We start from the raw sequence: 22751 nt of genomic DNA, 5'->3' as shown, positions 1-22751 counted from the left end.
GGGGTAATGGCGGTAACTGGAGCATTTCGGCAGCTCTCGTAGACACGATGTTTGCTGGGCTTGATTGTACGTCGGGTTATCTCGATTACGTTCTAGTCGGTGGCGTAGAGGAAGAAGATCAACAGCGTTATCTCGAAGCCGTTCTTCGTCTTATCCAGGAATTTGGATTCACCATCAAGGCCGAAAAGTGCTCGTTTGGCCAGCAGCAGATCAAGTACGTCGGACATCTCATCGACCGGCAAGGTCTGTGTTCGGATCCAGCTAAAGTTGAAGCCATCTGCAACATGCCCGCTCCTACCTACGTATCAGAAGTCCGCGCTTTCCTGGGAGCTACAATACTACGGAAAATTTGTTCCTAGTGTGCGCAAGCTTCGCTATCTACTCGATGAGCTTCACGAAGCAGATAATAAGTTCGCTGGAGTGCGATAAATCCTTCACCACCTTCAAGCAGATCTTCCAGTCCAGTCACAAGTTTCCAGATGTATCGCTCAAGGTAGTGCAGCACGCATCCAGGGCACTGACTTTCGCCAGCCAGATCGTGATGGACTCGCCATCATCTTCGCCGTGACCAAAATCCACAAGATGGTGATTGGTCGCCATTTCACCTTGCAAACAGACCACGCACCGTTGCTTCGAATCTTCGGTACGAAGAAAGGCATCTCAGTTTACACGGCGAATCGGCTACAGCGTTGGGCTGCACTACGACTCCGATATCGTCTACGTGAATACCGAAAAGTTCGGGAACGCTGACATTCTGTCCCGGCTAATCAATCAGCACGTCAAGCCGGAAGAAGATTTCGTCGTAGCCAGCATCATCACTGAGCATGATGTAAAATATGTAGCATTAGATGCAGTTGATGCGCTTCCTCACAATTTCAGTGCGATTCAGCATATCACCCAAAAGTTGAAATTTAGCGTGACATAATTTGTGTACCATCTCAAATCCGCTATTTTGGACCATGAAGCTCAGCGGTTCTTCGATCGTAGCGGCTCGTTATCTACGGTTCAAGGGTGTGTCATGTTTGCTGAACGCCTCGTGAAGCCGAGCAGTTTCCGAATGCGTTGTTTGCACCATCTCCACCGAGGTCATCTGGGGATCCAGCGCATGATAGCGATTGCGCGTAGTTACGTTTCTCTGTGGTTACGTGTACTGGCAGTCGATCGATTCGGACATCGCTGCGCCCGTCAAGGGTTGCATTAGGTAGTTTCGCAGCCGCAGCCAAGAGTCTTAGCTACCTTCGAAATCCTGTGAAGTCTGTGTGCTCGCCTCGGTATACCAGAAACGTTAGTCAGTGAGAAGCAGTTCACCAGCAAAGTTTTTGCGCAGTTATGTCTGAAGAACAGTCTGGAGCAAATCGGAAACGTGATGTACAACGTGTGGGTAGAATACAGGCGTATGCTTCGGTTGCCACATCAACCAGCTACAGTATCGAACACGTAAAATGCATCAACGCCGTTTTTCCATACAACTTCAGAGAGCTATATCTCCGCAGTTTCTCAACCGATTCTTCTCATTTTTTCTATGACGAACTACAAACTACCTCAATTTTTGATAATTGTTGAAAGAGTTGAGTGAAAACTATTGGTTTAAAAGTTACAGATAAGCTGAATTTTGACATAAAATATGCACCAAGACGAAAAGCGATGTATCAGGTAAACTATGCGTCGTATCCTTTCGGTGTCTTCAGCCCATTTGGTTTATCAGTCAATGATCAAATGCGCTGAAGACACCAAGGTGCTACGACGTGTAGTTTTTCTGTTACACCGTGTCTTGGTGCATTTTTTATGTCAAAATTCAACCTATCTGTGACTATTGAAACAATAGTTTTTACACAACTTTCTTAAAAGTTTTTGAAAATTGAGGAAATTTGTAGTTCGTTACAGAAAAAAATGAAAAGAATTGGTTGAGAAACGGCGGAGATATAGCTATCTGAAGTTGACAATTTTATATGGGAAAACGGCTTCGGTGCATTTTATATGTCCGATACTGTACGTAACCGAACCGCTACCGATAGTACACAAACTTCGGATACGACTTCGTCCAAGGCAATCAACCAAGGCCTTTGGACATTCTGGACTCGAATAATTTCAGCCTGGGGATGCGCGACAGTATTTTGTACACCAAATTCCGCAGGGTAATGCTTCTGTAATTGGCACACTTCCAGTTCGTGATGTAAAGTCTCCAAACGGCAGGGTTGCCACGCTATCACCTTTCTCGTAGATTAGGCGAATGAGGTCATCTAACCGAGGTTCGCCTGCCAGCATGTACTTTGTCTTTGACGCATTCACTACCTGTCCAACTTTTGTCGCTTTCGCGTTTTATGTGAGTTTACAAGTCTACCATATTTTCAAATGTTCGGCCGACAATGTCCATATCATCCGCGAAGCAAACAAATTGACTGGCTCTGCTGATAATCGTTCCTACACTATTACTCCCAGCTCTATCTCTACTAGCGTAATGTTAAACAATATGCAAAAAAAGTTGTTTACGTTGTCGGCGGGATTTCAATAGAGTTCTAGTCCATAATTTTCCTGTATGCAGTCAACACTATCGTATCCTGCCTTGAAATGAATGAAAAGGTAGTGCGTTGAACCTGCTTTTCACGGCATATTTGAAAGAAATGCCGTACAGTTAAATATCTGCTCAGTTGTTGACCGACTGTCAACGAAGCCGGCTTGATAACTTTCACTAACATAAGCTTATCATTTCCCGTTTCAGTGAACATCATGTACGACCGAGCCTGGAAGCTGCAACGGTCGGAACCGCTGGTGGAAGCTCTCTGCCTGCTGAACCACCTGCTCTCGAATAGTATCAACAACTTTCACGGCAAGCTCCTCAACCTGCAGCTGTACCATCGGTTAGGTTTGGTCGAGGCGGCCCACCGAGCGTACGAATCACTTGACATCAAGCACATCCAGCTGGACTCGCTCGGCTATCTGCACTGTAGCCACCTGTGCAACGGAGGCTTCCCGGCACTGGCCAAGCAAATCTTCGACCAGACGCTGCACTTCTTTATTAACGACACCAACAGTGTCGAGTTCCTCAAAACGTCCTACAACTTCGGATCGTTTTCGAAGCTGATCGAGTTCCTGGACTTCAGGGATCGACTCTCGAACAGTTTGCACTTTACGCTTATCTCGGTCGAGGCCTTGCTGCTGGAGATGGTGTGTTTCAGCGGAACGCTGGCGCAAAACTTGGCCGCCTATCGGTTGATGCGAATCAAACCACAAGAGGACCGAATCAAGTGGGACGAAATGAGCGACAATCGTGATCTGACGATATTCGTTCACTGGGATCCGGTGGTGGACTACTCCAAGGTACTGCCCCCGGAGGGTTCCGATTCCTCGGTGAAAAACAACGATAACTATGCCGTCGTTTTGGAGTCCAAGACCGTGGAACAGTTGCGCGAGGAGTGTCAAAAGGACAGTTTCTCGCAGGAACATGAACTGCTCCAGCTACGTTCGGGCTTGCTGAGGCTGGTTTCCTCATTCATCGAGCTGTTCACCAAGGGTGGCGACGACGAGTACCAAACAGCGCAGGATCTGAGTCGCCACTGGGAGGAACTGTTCGTAACGGTGCGAGCCAAGAACCGACAACCGGCTTGCGAACGTTTTCTAGTCAATTTATTACCGTCTCGATTGCACTCGGTGCTGGCCATGCCATACGAAGCCGTGTTCCGAGATTTGGCCAGCTTTCTGCTAGCGCTTTGGAAGGGCGAGAAGCACGATCAGATTCGATCCGGTGCCGAGCGGTGCGTGAAGCACGTCAACGATCTGTTTGAACTGATTGCTGGCTCGATCAAGACCTACAACAGCTCCGGCGATTTGCTGTGGAACCGAAAGAAGGTTCACGACACGGTGAATGCTTGCGTCGAGGTGAGAGCTTTTATGAACGTAACCGGACCATTCATAAAATCGTAATATTTGCTTTTTTTTCTTGTTGCAGATTGCAGCGTTGGTTCTGTTTGTGATGACAGTGTGCTTTGATAAGTACTCACAGGCGCCTGCCCCGCAGCCAACGCGGAAGACCAAGAAGAAGGATTCGGAGCAGAACAACCATGAACCGGCGGTGGTTCTGATGACGGAAAAGAACCGACTCCAGTTGGTGGTCGATGTGCTGCGGGCTCTCAAAACGAATCTGGTGGATTGTGAAGCGGTGCTTTGTAAGTATATTTTTCAAAATATTATTCTTGTTGCGCTGGATCAATTTTTAAGACCCAAATTTTAGGTCTTCTTTTGAAATATTAATACCGTTATTCAATCGAAATGGTTTGAATAAGTGGATCTTGTATTTAGTTCACCAGGTTTTTTTTTTCGACCGAGGTGATTGCAACAAATATTGCAATCACCTCGGAATCCAAAGATGTCTGCTTTAATGGTAGACTTGTGACCTCACTCACGATTTCAAAGACACCAATCTGAAGAAATAATAAACTCAACAAACCGATCTTCTTATTAGGGAAAGTGTACCAGTTTTGGCCACCCTAAGGAAAAATATTGTTTATACATAAATCAAACGACCTTTGGTTACTGTCAATACATTAAGGTGAAACAGTTTGGAATCAACTTCTAAGATTTCACTAAAACTTCAAAGGCACAAATCTTGCGAAGAAAGCATCCCACAACAGTGCACTTTTTATTTTGGCTTTGTGCACTAGCAGAAAGCTTAAAATAAGAAGATCAGGAACATTTGCCAACTATTCCTCCAGTTTTGTGCCTTTGAAAACGTGAGTAGGTGGAGAAGTCGGCCATTGTGCCGGCCATCTTCGCATTCCGAGATGTTTCACCTTAAACGAAAGCTTTCAATCCATGCTTTGCAGGTAAAATATAAAAACTAATCAGTTTGTTTTGGTATTAAAATGGTGGCGAATACTGGACCATTTGCACCAGTATTCGCCACGATTTTAATTTCGGTTCCTGAATTCGCCACCTACGTTGATTTCTTATGGAGGGTGGCGAATCAGGAACACCACGGCGAAAAATAGGTGCAGAGAAGCAAAAATATTCAGGAAAATGTTTTTTTTTTACTACTATTTTCTGAGAAATTTTTGCGGTTTCCAAGAATGTTTTCCTATCATCTTAAAGCAATTTAGATAACACTAAACAATTGGCAACCATATATGTCGTAAAACGGTATATAATCCGGGGTGGCGAATAACTGGTACATGGCGAATACCGGTACACCTTCCCTATAAGCTTTCTGCTGATACACAAAGCTTAAATAGAAATTACACCTCTTGGGGCCTTCCATAGCCGAGTGGATAGAGTCCGCGGCTACAAAGCACAGTCATGCTGAAGGTGTCTGGGTTCGAGTCCCGGTCGGTCCAAAATCATTCCGTAATGGAAATTTCCTTGACTTCTATGGGCATAGAGTACAATCTTACCTGCCACACGATGTACGATCCTTCACAGGCAACGCGAATATATCTGATGATATTATTCGATACGCGATGCGAAAGAGGGGACCTTCCGAGGATGAATACGTGGCGAAAAGAAGCATGGTTGCTAAAGGAAAAGTGACCTACGCGGCCATCCTCCAGAGCGGAAAAGCAGGCACGAGCCAAGCCCCGCGATCAAGAGGACATGGCAACAAAGGAGCGGCCAACACCAAGCCTAAGGCAAAGAAAGCCAAGAAAAAGGAGCCACGGGATAACCCGAACCAGGCAACAGCAACCCGTGGATACGAGTTGGAAATAAGAAAAAACAAGAAACTGAAAACGGAGCCCAAGAAGAGCGCTAAACCGAATACAGCGAAACGTAGGAATTTAGGCGAAGCCCTCGTTATCAAAACGGAGGAAGCGAAATACGCTGAGGTTCTAAAGGCGATGCGAAGTACGGAGAAGTTATCGCCATTGGGCGCAGACGTGCGGAGCATAAGGCGAACTAGGATTGGTGAAATGATCCTAGTTTTTGTTGTATAACAGTTAGGTTGAAGCAATCGACGAAACTCTCAGCATGAGAGGTCAAAAGAATTTGAATACAGAGCTAGAGCTCAGTCGAGTCTAGTGCACGAAACAGACAAGAAGCATTTTACAATTTATATCCGAAAAACGGAACAGAATAGAGTTCCGTAGTTAAATTCCTGAGTCCGGAGTGATTATTTTTACTAGTTTTCAATATAAAACAGTGGCGACGAGAAAAAAATCGTTTTAACGCGTGTTGTAATATTAAATAAAACCACACTCCGTTTTTCACAAGTGATCCACGGTAGTGAGCTATTCTACAAGTCTGCCACATAGTGTAGAATCAAGCTAAACGGTATAGTTCTTGACCGGCAATTCATACGTCGGTTAATTTCAGCCGTAAAACGTGCGTGATAGTAGTTTTAATAAATTAGATATATACTTAGCAGTTTTGTGAAAAGCGTGTGTTTCAGCGATTAACGCCATTTTGTACCCTTGTACTCAGTCCCTGAATAGAGAGGAGAACAAGGAGGGCAAACACAATAGAATAATAAATTGATCTTTTTAAAAGGCAATCTCGATAGAGCAGTACAGTGTTGGTGAGAATCCCGTGTGAGCTGCTTGTGTGATCTGCTAAGCAAGGCGGCTGCAGCTCCTCCTAAGGTGATACATTATGCTCACTTTGTAGAGAAAACCAGGAAGGGTAGGTAAGGAAGGGCTGGCCGTTTTGTTTACAAACATCTGAGACAGGTAGTCGGACAATCGACTTCTGATTGGTTGGAAAAACAGTGTTGTCAATAATTATTCTAATACGGTCGCATCTGCTCCATGTGTGCTCTACACGGAGACGGAATTCAACTCAATTTTGGGTTGTTTCAACGCAATTCCGTAGTTGAGCCCAATAACTCAATTTTGGCTAAATTTCCAAGGTCCCCACTAAGTAGTTTGGCTTTAATTCCATTAGAAAAATATACTAAATTTTGGGTTGATTTAACGCAAAATTGAGTTCTTTCGACCCAAACATAAGAAAAGTTGCATTTACCCAAATTTGGCTTATTGGGCCAAAGTACCCCCATTGGGTAGATGCAGCTCTCTCTATTTTTGACAACATTCGTGTGGGAGAAAGAGAAAACCGAGAGATTTTGGGTTGAAACTATAATCGATATACTTAATTTTGGGTAAAGTAAACTCAAAAATTAGGTAAAAATATTTCTCCGTGTATACTTCTTTCTCTATTTTCTACAATTTCGTCCACACCTATGGCAGCACGGTTAGTTCAAGTTTCAGCATCTTGCGGGCCAGGCAGTAATGACTTCTGATTGGTTGGAGAAAAAGTGGTGTCAATCATTATTCTAATGCAGCCGCATCTGCGCGTAGCGTACTCCAAGATGTGTGGATTTTACTCTGTAGCCAGAGTAAGGTGGTCCCACTTGGCGAAGATGGCTACACTGAACGAAATTTCCCGCCACTGATTGAATGATTTTTGCCTCATCCGAGCCCCATACCTATTTTCGGACACATTCCGGATGATTTTCATCTTCGTTGAAATCATCTGTTTACATATCGCACTGAATGAAAATCATCCAATCTTGAAATGATTTCAATCCCTCTAGAAACTGAATGAATATGAATGATTATCATTCATAGCTGTAAACAAACCCCATTGCATGCTGGTTAATAATTAAAAGAGATAACATAAAATTACATATAGTTTATTTCTCACACGATTCCTGGAGATTTATTAGCAATGTAACGAATAAGTGATCATTAATAATTATTATCATAGACTGCCGGAAAAGATGACAGCCTGCCGCATACATGCTGAGAGTTGTTTATTCTTCAAAATCCTCGAGTTTGAGTGGTTTGCGGTTCAGAAATCGGCGGTCAGACGAGCCTAAGCATTAGAGGTCAAAAGAATTTGAATACAGAGCTAGAGCTCAGTCGAGTCTAGTGCATGAAACAGACAAGAAGCATTTTACAATTTATATCTGAAAAACTCTATTCTGTTCCGTAGTTAAATTCCAAAATCCAGAGTGATTATTTTTACTAGTTTTCAATATAAAACAGTTTTAAAGACGGACGCTAAGGAAAAGGGTGCAGTCTATAAGCAACTGGCACAAGAAGTACTTGGCGACGAGGTTGATGTAAGATCCCTACTGCTGAAGCGACTCTCCGGTGTAAAAATCTGGATGAGGTCACCGACGCATCGGAGGTCTCGGCTGCCCGCAAAGAGCAGTGTGACATCGACGTTGCCAGTAAGGCCATCCACCTTAGAAAGGGCCCGCAGGGCACCGAGGTGTCGGCGATCAAGCTGCCGGTCGCAGAGGCCAACAAAGCGAAGAACTTGGGCATACTCAAGGTAGGCTGGTCGGTTTGCCAGCTGAGCATACAACATGTTGCAACAGCCTCCTGAAGTTTGCTTCAAGTGTTTCGGGAAGGGCCATGAGTCGTGGAATTGCAATGGTCCCGGCAGAAGTAAAATGTGCAGCAAATGCGGCACCGAAGGCCATAGGGCAAGCGATTGTAAGCAAATTGCTAACTTTCATAAATATGTTCAGTTAAGCATAATTCACAAATTAATATTATGAATGCAAAATTTCCTTAGTATTCCACAATGCAAGGTGTTTTTTAATTTTAAAATAACTCAAAAAGTGGTGAACATTGAGCAAGCCATAGGGGAACCAGTAAATCATCGAAGCGTCCTGTATTCTACCTTGCTTCTCTACTGGAGAAGGGTTGGCTCAAAGCTTTGAACTTTGCTACCAACACATGCAAAATACAGGAGGCTTCAATGCTTTTTATACTGTCGGCTATCACTGAACGGTTCTATCGATCGATGACTGATATTGGGAAATCGCAACGCAGTCAGAGATTGTTTGTCTCTATCAGGTGTGCTCTTCCCGCCAGTCACCACACCAAACATTCCTGGAAGATTTCTACTTTCAATCTTTGAAGAAATACCAAGATGAGTTCCAAGGAAATATGAGAAACTGGTTGAACTTCTACAAAAGTACGGACCAAAAACCTTGGTTGTAATCCTAGGATAATCCATAAAACAATTAGGTACTGGATAAGTTCCAGCAAAAATGAGATATTTTCTTGTAGAGTACCTATATGGAAGATTCTCTTAAAATTCTTGGTCGAAATCTTAAAGATATCCTTAAAACAAATCTTGGAGTAGTTTCTAAAAAAAACCTTTCAATGAATCAATGATCCAGTTTGTGACAAAGTTTTATTTCAGTTTTTGTTTGGACTTTTATGATCTATTTTTTAAAACACCTTATCGCTGCCAGTCTTTCATATCTAACGTTCGTATTTTTTACCCAATAGCGTCCTGGGAGCTGCCGCTGTTGTCCGACTCGCTTGCGGGCGCCCTCGAACAGATGTCGCTCGGTGCCAAGAGCGAAAGCGCCGTACGGTTGAAACTCATGGACACCCATCTGGGAGAGATTAAGGAACTGAAAAAGTTGTTAAAAGACAAACTAAAGTTGATCAATAAATCGATTTAATCCGACGCCAGTGGCCAATCCTCTTTCGGCGTCCATCGGAAACCCAGTGAAAAGAGCCAGTAAGTAACACAGTAATTCGACAAGGTTGCACGCATTGAAGCCGCCCGGGAATGTTATCGGTTTTTAAATTTGAGAAACGATTGATCGATTATTGTGTAAGCGCAAAGTAACCGACTGGTAGAATGTTCTCATCATCACAAATTCAGCTTCTGCATCCAACCATTATCCCATTCGTACTCAAAAACCGTAATTATCGAACTCACACCGAAGATGGCCTCTTATGGAAGAGATCCCGCACTGCTTAGACCTTAAGATCACAAAGTGCATTTTCAGCTTTTGTCCCATATCCCATGTCCAATAGGGTGCGGCTTATTTTTCGATTGTACGCAGAACCAAAAGTTCGTTTACTCATCTGAATTCAAATCATATGTAAGAAGAAAACTTTAAAAGTTTGAGACAAAAATATTAAGATTTGAAGGTGAATTTTCAGATCATCAGTAAAGTTTTCAAAACTTTGTTATTTTTTAAACAATTTTGAACCTTCTACCATCATTCTCTTCAAAATAAATTCATGAGAAGTTTCTAAAACATCTGGCTTGTCATGAACTATAACAAGTACTAGTAGTAGCGATCAATATCTTTAAAAGCATGTAGGATTCGTAATCGTTTGAATACTCATGAAGTTATGCTCCAACGAAGTTCTTTAGTTAAATGAGGAAAATTTCGGGGAAAATTTTTTTACTAATACTAGTTACAGGTTTTGACATATTTGATGTTTTACAACCTTTTCATAAATTTAATTTTAAAGATAATGGCGTTCAAAATTCCAAACAGATTGAAAACAACAATGTTATTTACATTTCACTGAAGGTCATATTTTATAACATAAAAGTTAACCTTTAAGTCGCTTACGCCATCTTTAAATACACCCAGGTAATCAAGAAGGCGAATAAATGTTGATTTACGACTGATATAATGCCAATAAGCCGTTAAATAGCTCTATATAAGCCGTATATATGGAATTGGGCCCGATATACGGGTTATGGTTACCTGGGCATACTAACATATTTAACTTAAACTTTGAGGTTTCTCTTTTTATGTGATTTGATTTCAGACGAGCAGAGCAACTTTTGGTTTTGAGAACTTACGAAAAACATGCCGCCCCCTAATGTCCAAACTATTTATTCGAGTCTCTGTACGTTCTTTACCAAAATCGCGCAAAATGGATTGTTGTGTGGTAACTAACGGATAGCTTTTTTATCAGTAAACAAATAGCTAGGTTTTGCAAAGTGAGCCTATTACACCAGTAAAGCGAGCATGTAGCAGCAATCAAAAAACTTGTTGAAAGAACATGAGAACCAAATTTGCAATACGTCATACAGCCGATAATTCGATTTTTTGTTGTTATAATATCCTTGTCCTCTGGTTTTCAGACCAATGTGCTGTTGCAGTTTAGGATTTAACAATGAGAAGGAAAAGTGACGATTAAACTACTTGCAGCAGTATTGATCTGCACTATTACTATTATGAACAGTTAGTTTTAAAATAAGTTGAACTATTTCTAAGGTAAGGTAAACTCTTAGACGAATAAATTCGATCTGCGGAATAAACTCAAAGCGATTGAAAAGGAACACTGTCTTTGTGCTATGAGTTTGAGACCTAAACGCCAAATATGTTTTGAAGAATCCCTTAAAGCTTGAACTCCAGCAGACATTCAGCTCAATTTTTTGGGTAAAGAATTCACTCAAGGTCATTCAAATCTATACCAAAATTACATGTATACAATATAAAAGACCCCCCAATTATTTATGTATTGATAAAAAAGAAAAAAGAAAAGTTTGCTTTAAATTGTATGGAAATATCACTTTTTCAGTGAGTTTTCAAGAGATTGGGACTTTAAATATAATAGCGTATCATAAATATATTACTCCGACATCCACACTGGATAAGAAGCAGTTTACAGAATCCTTGCAAATACCACTGAAATACTTGAGAATCAGGATGAATTACTTGAGAATCCGACCAGAATCCTGGAACATCTGACTTGAACCCATGAGAATTCTACTAGAATACTAGCGAATCCAACTGGAATACTTGGAAACATCACTGGAATTTTGGCGAATCCGACTGAAATACTTTCAAATCCAATAGTAGTCCTTGCGAATCTGACTTAAATCCATGAGAATTCGATTGAAATCCTTGTGAATCCGACTGGTATCATTGCATATCCGACTAAAATCCTTGCAAGCCCAATATGATTTCTTGTGAATCCAATAGGAATCTTTGTAAATCCGAATGGTGTCCTTGCAATTCCGGCTGGTATCCTTGCGAATCCTACTAGAATTCTTATGAATACGATTGGAATACTTGTATTCCAACTGGAATTCTTGTGATTTCGACTGGAATCTTTGGGATTCCAACTGAAATCGGGATTCCGACTAAAATCCCTGAGATTCCAAATGGAATCCTTTGAATTGGTATTTCGACTCCTTGGAAATTTTATCCTGGGATCCTTCGTCAAAATTGGTTTTAAGTCGAATTCCCATGGATTTTATTCGGAAGTTCAAAGATTCCAGTGGAATTCGCAACTATTTCAGTTGGATTTTCAAGCATTCCAGCCAGTTTATCAAGGATTATAATCAGCGGAGTTGCAAGAATTACAGTCGGATTTTCTAAGATTCCAGTCGGATTCCAGACGGTTTTTCTAGGCTTCCAGTTGGATTCGCAAGTATTCCTTTCGAATTTTCAAGGGTTCCAGTCAGGTTCTCACGAATTCCAGTCAGATTCGCAAGGATTTCAGTTGGATTCGTAAGAATTCCAGTCAGATTCGCAAAGATTCCAGTCAGATTCGCAAGGATTTCATCCGGGTTTGCAAGGAATCCAGTCGAATTCGTAAAAACTCCACTCAGATGCTCAAAGATTTTCGTCGGATTCACATGGATTCCAGTTGGATTTGCAAGGATTGTAGACAGATTCGCAAAAATTCCAGTAATATTCGCAAGGATTCTAATTGGATTCGCAGTGATTCCAGTCGGTTTTGCAAGGATTCCAGACTGATTCGCGAGAAATACAGTCGAATTCGCAAGGATTCCAGTTGGATTTGTAAGGATTTTTGTTGAATTTGCAAGAACTCACAATACTTTCAAACAAATTCACAGTGATTACAGTAGGACGATTCCAGTCGAATTCCAAACATATTCTCAACGAGTTCAGTCGGATTCACAAGGATTTCAGTAGGATTCGCAGGAATTCCAGTCAGATTCACAACAAACAGACTCTTTAGGATTTTAGTTGGATTCGTAAGGATTCAGTCAGATTTGGTAGGATTCAAATTGGATTTGCAAGAATTCTATTCGAATGCGCAAGGATTTCAGTCGGATTTGCAGTTGTTCTATTCGGATTAACAAGGATTCCTGATATATTCACAAAGAATCCAGTCGAATTCGCAAGAATTCCAATCGGATTCGCATGGATTTCAGTCGAATTTACAAGGATTACAGCTGGATTTACAAAAATTTCAGTTGGATTCAATAGGACTCATAAAAAATTCCACTCGGATTCACAAGAATTCCAAACATATTATCAACGGTTCCAGTCGTATTCGCAAGGATTTCAGTCAGATTATTCATTAATTCATATGCAAGGGAACATATTACGCTTTGATAATTAGTAGGTTTTGTTTTGCCCCTCTACCAGCAGATTCATTTTTTATCGCTAAAAAAATATTCAAATAGCGATAACTTTTTTGTTTCTCGATATTTTTGCACCATTTTTTTCAAAAGCCCTCGAAAAACTCTTTTAGTTTAAGAATATTTGTCGATATTGATAATTAGTCATCTGGATCCGGAGATATTCCAAAATTCCTTGGGGGACCAACGCGTAGCCATAACCCACGTAAATATCTCAAGCTGCAAATGTTTTATCGTATTCGGATATTCACACCACGGAGTGATACATTAATACGAGTATGTTGTGAAAAAATGAAGCAATTTGGTGCAGCGGCAGCCATCTTTGATTTATGAGCATTTATGTTTCTGGTACCACGATGGACAAAAAAAGATCTTGAAAACTCTTAAAAACCTCGTATAGTAGTTTTAAGGTGTCCCCAAAAATACTGAACCGATTTGTATGATTTTTTCAGAGTAGCTACTTATTACCTGGCATTGTATAGAAATCATTTCATTTTTTTTGATAAATTGACCAAAAACAAAATGGCCGCCAAAGACATTTTATATGGAGAATGTTGGTCCCCCAAGGAACATCGGAATATATTCAAAACAAGATCACCAATGATAGATATCGACACGAATTCTTGAACTTGTGATCTTGTGAAAAAAATGGTGCAAAAATATCTAAAAACAAAAAAAGTTATCGCGATTTGAATATTTTATTAGCGGTAAAAAATGAAGCTGCCGGTAGAGGGGTTAATATATCAATAAACTTGTATGCTAAAACTAGAGATGGTGTAAACTCTCCTGCGCCAAGTAGGGTAACTCATATAACTTGGACGTGCATATAATTTGGGCAGACTAGTTGTTCTATGCTCATTTCCAATGAGATGGTGAGGAATATATGTGCGGGAAATCATGTTTTACGTTAATTATACACTATGCTACTTATTGATGATGACCATTTTCATAACAATTACAAATTGGCTTCAAAAATATCAAAATTGTAAATTGTAATCAACAGAACATCTGTGAAACCTACGAATGCAAGAATTGGCATTCATAAAATGTTTAAAAGTGGCAATAATATGATAAAATATGTCGTAAATTTAAGCTAAGTTCATCTGCAATCTTGAGTATATTCATCTAAAAAATGAGTATATAAGGCATAAATCAGGTGATGTCGAAAATAGATTATGGTTTTTGTTCAGTTTATATACAGGAGATAGGCCAAATGATTGAGATAGGTAAAAATTTACCTAAACTCAAATGCTCATTGCTTTATGGAAAATGGATGAAATTGGATGCAACCGAAAGCAGTTGTCGGCAAAGTTGGTCTTGTTTCAGGAGCTTGCACGGCCATGCATATTGACCACCGGACACCGGAGATGTTCCGGATTTTCGAAGCTCATGTCCAAACGGCATTTTTCTGTCGCTTGTGTTTTTGTGCGGTGTAAAGTTGCATGTTTACATATTTTCTAGAAACTAGAACTAATAAGAAGTTGAATCCCGCCGAACGCATTAAGATTCGTTGGAAATCTTCAGAAATATGACCATTTCCGTAAAACTGGTTCCATATTTTCGGTCAGTCATGTTTGTGTTTTTAATCATGTATATATTATCTAGAGTAGGGTTACCATATTTGCTTTCACCGGAAAGAGTGCATTTTTCAACTCAAGGAAAGAGTAATGAAGAGTACATTTAGCCTATCCTGAAAAATTAAAAATGCCGGTTCTTAAGTATTTATCTTAAATTTCTTGACCATTTTTGTTTCTTTCTTATTCTGAACTCGTTGGCCGCATTGAGCTCTCGCCGAGCAGTGTCACGAACACATGCGTAAATTTGCTGGTTGAAAATACTGCCATTTGATGTTGCTGGGAACAGCTGATCTTTGTTTATATTTTCCACCAGAAATTTTTAAGTAGTGTTGGTGACATGTACCGTGTATGTACACGAGCGTAGAAACCACTATTGGCAATCAAAACATTCATCACAGACAAACAGACGTAATACTGACGAAATTTCCATCGGTCATTTCAAATTCGCTATGCTACAAATCTCACAACCAGAGGCGCGCGCATCATTTCTCTTCGTGTTTGACGTTTCACACTACCGCGACCGCCCACCAGATGGTGATGGTGTAAACTGGACGATGGAGTTGAAAGCAATTTGTTGTAAGTGTTACGTCTGTTTGTCTGTGATTCATTTCGAAAAACTTTTTACGATTAACGACATTCTGTCGCCTTCATAAAGCAATTTTTTTTCTTCATCTGTAGTGCCTTTTAACCACTGCTTCCATTATTTAGGAATATTGTGGTATGACCCAGATTTATTTGGTGCTCATCAAATATATTTTCACAATTGAGATGTGATAGACATTGGTTGATGTGTCACACTGTCCCAACTGGGCACAACTCGTTTTATAAAGTCTATTACCCTATTAGGACAACCTTGCCAAATTTCCAAAGGCTCTAATAACCCTTTTCCAAATGCTAACATTCTTTGATCAATCAATGCTCCGCAGTTGCAGAGTAAATGCTCAGCAGTTTCGTTTTCAGCTTGACAAAAACGACACTCAGAGGATTGTATTTTTCCTTTGTTTTTTAAGATGATACCTACTTTAGCAGTGACCGGTCATCAGGCCAGTTATTACCCTAAGATTTCCTTTATTAAGATTCAGTATAGTCCAGGCTTTAGCTAGACTGGGTTTTATGAATCTTTTCGCTTGCTTGGATGTATCCGTGGCGTTCCAATTGGATTCTACCATGGACATTTCCCAATTTTTCAGTTTCATCCTGAGAGTGCACTTAGGAACACCTCAGAACGGTTCAGGGCCGACAAAGCTCGAAGCTGCAAATGTTTGTCAGATGCATAATCACATCCACTTTTCCTCAAATCACAGATAAGTTTGTTAGGAGGACACTATTCCCTATTTTATTTTCATTGGTTTCACTAAATTTACCTTAAATTTTTGACAGTTTTGTAATATGCTTGTTTACTATATTTGACATTGACTCTGAGCGAATCGATTAATTTAATCAATATTTTTATCAAAACGCATATTGTACAGAAAGTCGTTCGGCTTTTTGTGATAAGACTATATTATCAAATATAGTTCATCTAAAAAAATAGAATATTCTAGAAACCCTGTGAAGAGTGAATTTTAAAACCTGAAGCCAAAAAGAAGCACTGTCTTCAATTTATGTTTTACTAGAGACTTGTTAAGGTGAAGATGAATCGAAGCCAAACCTCAAATTTTCAAGAGCACAAATCTCGCATACTCTGAGATAACGCCCTAAAAGCCATTGGTAGCCAAGTGTGTAGCTCGTTGTTTATGAGCAAATGAAAGAAAAAGCTAATCTGGAGATTTTTTTTTTTTTTTTTTTTTTAAGGGGAAATTATCTGGAGAATCAAATAGGCAAATCTTGTTCACAATTATTTCAACAACGTTCAACTGGAAACCAATAGTTCATTGATTGTTTTTTTTTTTCAATAGTCTCTCCTGTAGGTCACTTGTTTATATATTCTTTTTTCTAATTATTATTGAGATAATCGTGCCAATTCGATTCAGCCAGTATTGGTCGAGAATCGATGTATAAGCCATATTACGAGACGTTTCGAAACAGCTTATCGTCGCAACGGCGTCAATTGAAAGGAGACCAGGGATTACTTTATAAATAACAGACATCCAAGGATTCCTAAGAAACAACATAATTATCATAATGCATAATTCCCCGGGAAAATTCAAAATTCCTACGGTAATCTTACCGGAATCTCAAAATTATTTTTAAATCTAATATTTTTTTACAGGAATCTCAAAATATCTTTCGCAATACCAAAGCTGACATTATTTTCTCATGACTTTTACTCAAATTTTAGTTATTCCATTCAATTCAACAATCTCGAAGCATGAGTAGCAACCTCTGAAGCTAACTACCTATAGCAGGCCTGCCCAACCTTTTTGAACGGCGGGCCAAATCACAGAAACAATTTTGTGTCGCGGGCCGCATTTGTAAACTGCACAAATATTCGCATGAAATCTGACAAAAATCGGCAAATTAATTTTATGAAATCTGCCAAAAATCTGTAAAAGTAGATTTCATTTTAAGTAATTGTAAAACAGATAATTGATGTTAAGCATTTTGCAGGATATTGTGAGAGTTGCTTTGAAAAAAATAATAATGCAGTTCAGAATATTTCAAAGAATCTAGAATTTTGAATCGTGTTAAAAAATTCCCAGGATTTTATAAAAATCATACTTCATATTCTAACAGAATCCAACCAAATATTATAACCATGACCCAGAATATGCTTAAATATGCAAGCTATTACGAAAATCTTCGATTCCTTCAGAATCTTACTCAATAATCATTTAGAAAGCTTGAAATCATTGAGAGTGGTAAAAAGTACTTCAAAAGAAACCTGCTCAAAATTGTATTATAATTTCGCTTAAGTTTTTGACAAAAAGTTACAATGCGTTATATTGTAATCTAGCCCCGAATTATGTATTGAATTCGTTGAAAATCCTGGGTAGAAGTCCTTGGAATACTGGAGAAAATTCTGTGAGAGTCTTGCAAATGTTTTCCATCAAAGTCGTGCCCAGAATTTTTATTAAAATCCTGTTCAAGGTTTAGTAAAAAGCTTGTATTCTTTATAATACTGTCAAAGATTCTGCGTGAATTACGCCCAGGTATTGGTTAAAATTATTAACAGGATTCTGTGAGAATATTAGCTTATGATTCAGTGAAATTATGTATGAAAATTCAAACTTTTGCCCAATCATGATAAAACACATTGTTGAGACATCCAGAATCTGAGATTTAGAATTTGAATCACGCGTAAAATTAAATATGTAAGAAGATTACAAAAAAAAACTAACAAAATAATTTAAATTTTTACCTAGCCAAAATATTCGGTTGAAACTCAATTGAAAAATATATAGTCCTGGTATGTTGTAACTTTGGGTTGGTAGAATAGTCAACGGGCCAAATATGAGAAGAATCTTCGAGCCCTCCGCGGGCCGCACAAAATGAGGTCGCGGGCCGTACGTTGGGCAGCCCTGACCTATAGGGTGTCCCAGAAAGTATGGGCACGACTTTGATAATGGAAATCATAGTACTTTTCCAAACAATCAAATATTTTTATATTTTTGTATTTTTCTATAGACTATTTCAACCAGCATCTGTGATAAATTTGTTTGATTTAATAATCGTTTACATTGAAAATTTTTATTTTAGAAAATCAATTCTTATTTGGTCAGCACAGACCCTACATTTCGCTTTTGTTGAAGAATAACAAGTAAGTATGTTTTTATCAAAATCTTTCGCCGTGGTGAGTTTTACACATTGTATCAAGGGAGTTTTAAATAAATTATTGTTTAAAATTTTATTTGCTTTGTTAGAGAACAATTGAAAAAATTGTAAAATTCGAAAAATCTCGTATTTTTCTCTCCACATAAGACAACATCACGAAGTTATAACTCTCGCATACTCTGAGATAACGCCCTAAAAGCCATTGGTAGCCAAGTGTGTAGCTCATTGTTTCTGAGCATTTGAATGGATTTTCATGTTATTTTCACAACGCTCTGGGGAAGAAAGGATCATTATCTACCTGCCCGTGATGTTGGTTTGGATGTTTATTCTTTCATTTGCTCAGAAACAACGAGCTACACACGTGGCTACCAATGGCTTTTAGGGCGTTATCTCAGAGTATGCGAGAAATGCTCAGAGACAACGAGCTACACACATGGTTACCAATGGCTTTTAGGGCGAGATCAGAAGTTATGCGAGAACTCTTCAGGTAATTTAAATAGTAATAAAAATATTACATTTCAGAATAACGAAAGTTTAATCGCTTTTCTCTTGCATGGGCATTTTTATTTTTTGATTTAATCATGTTTTTAAGTAAATAGGGTGCAGAACCACTTGGGCACTTAAATGATTCACTATGGCATGGGGGGTTTTTCTCGGCCGAATTATCTGAAACTTTGCAATAAGGAGCGCATCAATAGGACGCATATTGTGGTCAAATATGAGCTTTGTAGCTTTCAAAAACCCCCACTTCCGAAGTGAATCAAAAGTGCCAAGAAGAGGATCCGGCTCCCTATAAGGTTTTTTCGAACCATTTTCAAATCGATCACGGCTGGAATCGGATTTTTAGTTCCAATACAAATTTTACATGCTTAAGTTTAAAATTTCAATTTGATTAAGTGATACACCGATCAATTATCATATCGTCGCTGATAAATATACTTTTTCAGATTTTTACTATACATACTTTCTGACATAAAACAAATTTTGTAAAACAAAGTCTCTCAAAAATAACGCGATTTGTGCAAGACTGATAAGAGATGCTTCAAAGAAATGTTACGTAATCACAACAATAATTATTAAATTCTCGCATAACTTCTGATCTTGCCCTAAAAGCCATTGGTAACCATGAGTTTAGCTCATTATTTCTAAGCATTTGAATGGATTTTCATGTTATTCCACAACGCTATGGGGAAGAAAGGATCATTATCTACCTACCAATGATGTTGGTTTGGATGTTTATTCCTTCACTTGCTCAGAAACAACAACTACACACATGGTTACCAATGGCTTTTAGGGCGTTATCTCAGAGTATGCGAGAATTATTCGAAGAAATTATTCCATAAATGAGTGCTATAAACCAATCCAAACATTCAGGGCATTGTCCAACTTGCGATCTCGCCCTAAACGCCATTGGTAACCGAGTATGTAGCTCCTTCTTCTTCTTCTTTCTGGCATTACGTCCCAACTGGGACAAAGCCTGCTTCTCAGCTTAATGTTCTTATGAGCACTTCCACAGTTATCAACTGAGAGCTTTCTTTGCCAAAGTTGCCACTTTCGCATTCGGCTATCTTATTTCTAGCCAAATGAATGAACCAGGATGAAAACTGTCACTACCGGGAGATAGAAGAGGATCTTCTCTTCATCGTAACATTGTTGAATAACGTGTAAATCCTTTCGTTTGCTCGGTAACAACAAGCTACACACTCGGTTACCAATGGCCTTTAGGGCGAGATCACAAGTTATGCGAGATTCTTACCATATTTTCGCCGTGTACATCGCTTAAATTTTGCATACATTCAGCTCGCGTTAAAAAGCTAAGTAGTTTCTATTATTTCTAACAAAAAAAATATGACAATATGATAAGCCGTTTCATTCAGTTACTTACGATGTTTTTGTACCAGTGTAAAATCGACTCAAATAGTGTTGTGTGTTGATTCGTGGTTAAGTCACTTTGTCTCTCCATACAAAGGAGCGGGGAAAGTAACGATTAGGAAGCGAAACTTGAAAATCTTACTTACGCCGTTTTGTAAATCCGAAATTGAACGTTCCAAAAGTGAAAAATTGCGGAATGTGTAGAATCTCGTCTGCGAAACACGTAGGATCGATAAAGTTAGGGTTTACTCACAAATTTCACAACGCCAAAAATGGCCATTTTTGACACCCACCCACCTCCTCGTACCACTTTTTGTATGAATATTTTAAAAGTTTTGTATGAACCCTAACATCACGAGGATACCCACCCATCCCCTCTAGGGCCCATTCACAAATTTCATAACGCTAGAGGGGGTGGGTGGGTGTCCTAGCGATGTTACGGCCCATACAAAAATTGAATAACATTCATACAAAAAGCGTTACAAGGGGGTGGGTGGGTGCCCAAAATGGCCAAATTCAGCGTTATGAAATAAATGAATGAACCTTTAGCGTTATGAAATTTGTGAATGGGCTCTTAGTTTGTTTATTTTTGCTGACTTGTTTGAATAAGTTTTCGAGAATTGTTTGCATGTTGCAGTTAGTTCCTTTTCAAAGGTTACGCTAGAACTGAGAAAACAGAAAACGCGTTGGGTAGCGAGTGGGTGGTGTGTCCATAGATGGAGGAATTCCTGTATTCGACTTTATGCACCCCTCGGATTTTGCAACGATCTTCCGTGCATTCGCATCGCCCTCGGTTCGTGTCAAAAGTCACTCACAGCTCCACCGCACAAACACATTCAAACGGAGCAATCACGCTTCGGCTTGCAGATTGCGTAAGTGTACGTGTGAGTTACCTCCCTGATGGTGTGCAAAAACTACTGCCCCACTGTGACCTCCCTCCCACCCAGCAAAAAGTGACAGCTCTGCCTCTGACGATCGGCGTTTTGTGTCAGGCAGCGAAAATCACTTTCAGTTCTTCGAGTCGTTCGGTTCTATCCGGTAGTTCCTGGTGTTGTGTGGTCGTGGTGTGGTTAGTCATCTCCGCAATTCCATTCTCGTTGTGCGCCGCCGTTCCGTCGTGTGTTCTTTCCACGGGAAAAAGCAAAAAGAGGAAAATCCACTCCAGTCCAGTCCCCGTCTTTACTAGAGCGACAAGCGAGCGGAAATTTTTGCTTCGTTCCGTGCAAAGGGCGATAACACTCTTCTTTTATTCCACAACCTCAATCTCGCGGCGATTCGGTTCAAAGTTTTCGGAAGTGCTGATCCGGATTTTTTTTCACTAGTGGAGTTCGAGGTCACACGGCATCGGATAGCTTTCCAGCGCTTGCTTTTCCGCCCCAGCTTCTCTCGCATCAATCGCCCATGTGCAATTTAGTGGTGACCTTTGCGGCCAATCAGGAAGAATAAATCGGAACCCAATTTGCTTCTCGATTCGTGGCAATTCTGTCATCGACGGGTGGTGGCGTTAATTTAATATTGGCGATAGTGGCAACTAAGCTGGGAGGTTTCATTTCCCAGGGAAAAGCGGAATACGTGCGAAGGAAACCTTGTGTAATTGTTTCCTGATAAGTCGTGCGATCTCTTGGAGTTTCCGAAGAAGCGAGATCCGGAATCAACCTTCGGTGGATAAGTGGGAAGAAATCAGTGTGACTCATCCCAGGTTTTCCAGTTCAAGTTTGGCAGCAAATCGTCCAAAACCGAGCAGCAGCGACAATGTTGATCAAAGAGTTGTAAGTACATTGATTTTTATTCCTACTACTGGTGGAATCGATCCGGTTTAGTTCTAGGTCACCTCCACCACCCTCAGAGGGAAGGGGCTACATACAGCTTTTAGCAATGAAATCATCAAAAAAGTTGAGATTGGATTATGTGTGGGCATTTTGACTTGAGCAATTTTCTAATAATTAGAAAATAGTAATTTTAGTAAGTGAGCATTAGAGATTGGGGTCGGAACCCAGGGTAGCCTTGATCGAAAATGCAGGAAATTGATTTTTCCTACTGCCGAGAAAAATGCTAAACGAAATCATTCACGACACTGGGTTTGGCAGTGCTGCTAGAAATGTTAAACAGCTGAACATCGCTAGGTTTTGTTGTATTAACTTAAGCAATAAGAAAATCAGTTTTAAGTTTTTATTTGCGATTAACAATAACTGGAAATGAGGGCGGGACGATTAGCATAAAGACGTTTCGCATAATTGTATTAGTGGACGTTTCGTATACCGGCTACCCTCGTTGGTTTGACCATATTTAATCTGAATACTTTTTTAATTTGAACCCCGCTAATTTGCACATCGTTCCGATTAAAAATGGTTCAAACGTCATTTAGCTCATGGAACGGAGTAAAGTGGAATGGAACACTGTGGAGCGGAACGCAGAATCAAAACAAAACAGTGAAAGAGGTTACCAGAAACACGTTTCTAGGGTGACTAGATGTTCAAAATTTAATTA

At 39.9% G+C, this 22751-nt stretch overlaps 2 protein-coding genes across 6 annotated transcripts in view; both read left to right on the top strand.

Moving 5' to 3' along the window:
• LOC5564157 (phagocyte signaling-impaired protein) overlaps positions 1-11043 on the top strand; it is a 51224-nt gene extending 40181 nt beyond the window's left edge. The window contains exons 6-8 of the mRNA XM_021853874.1: positions 2720-3876; positions 3947-4163; positions 9234-11043. Coding sequence (XP_021709566.1) covers positions 2720-3876; positions 3947-4163; positions 9234-9412 — 1553 coding nt within the window. The 3' untranslated portion in view covers positions 9413-11043. The remainder of the gene's footprint in view (positions 1-2719; positions 3877-3946; positions 4164-9233) is intronic.
• A 10181-nt stretch (positions 11044-21224) lies between these two features.
• The window catches only part of LOC5564179 (phosphatidylinositol transfer protein alpha isoform), a 65740-nt gene continuing 64213 nt past the window's right edge, over positions 21225-22751 (top strand). The window contains exons 1-2 of one of the 5 annotated variants that reach the window (XM_021853568.1): positions 21225-21333; positions 21587-22033. In XM_021853568.1, coding sequence (XP_021709260.1) covers positions 22017-22033 — 17 coding nt within the window. In that variant the 5' untranslated portion in view covers positions 21225-21333; positions 21587-22016. Of the gene's footprint in view, positions 22034-22751 lie in introns of all 5 variants that reach the window. The other 4 variants (XM_021853567.1, XM_021853569.1, XM_021853570.1 and 1 more) reach the window with 4 other exon arrangements.

Source organism: Aedes aegypti, chromosome 3 (assembly GCF_002204515.2).
Source record: "Aedes aegypti strain LVP_AGWG chromosome 3, AaegL5.0 Primary Assembly, whole genome shotgun sequence".
NCBI classification, from domain to species: domain Eukaryota; kingdom Metazoa; phylum Arthropoda; class Insecta; order Diptera; family Culicidae; genus Aedes; species Aedes aegypti.
The sequence above is the reverse complement of the archived record's forward strand: the minus strand, read 5'-3'. Positions and strand labels throughout refer to the sequence as shown.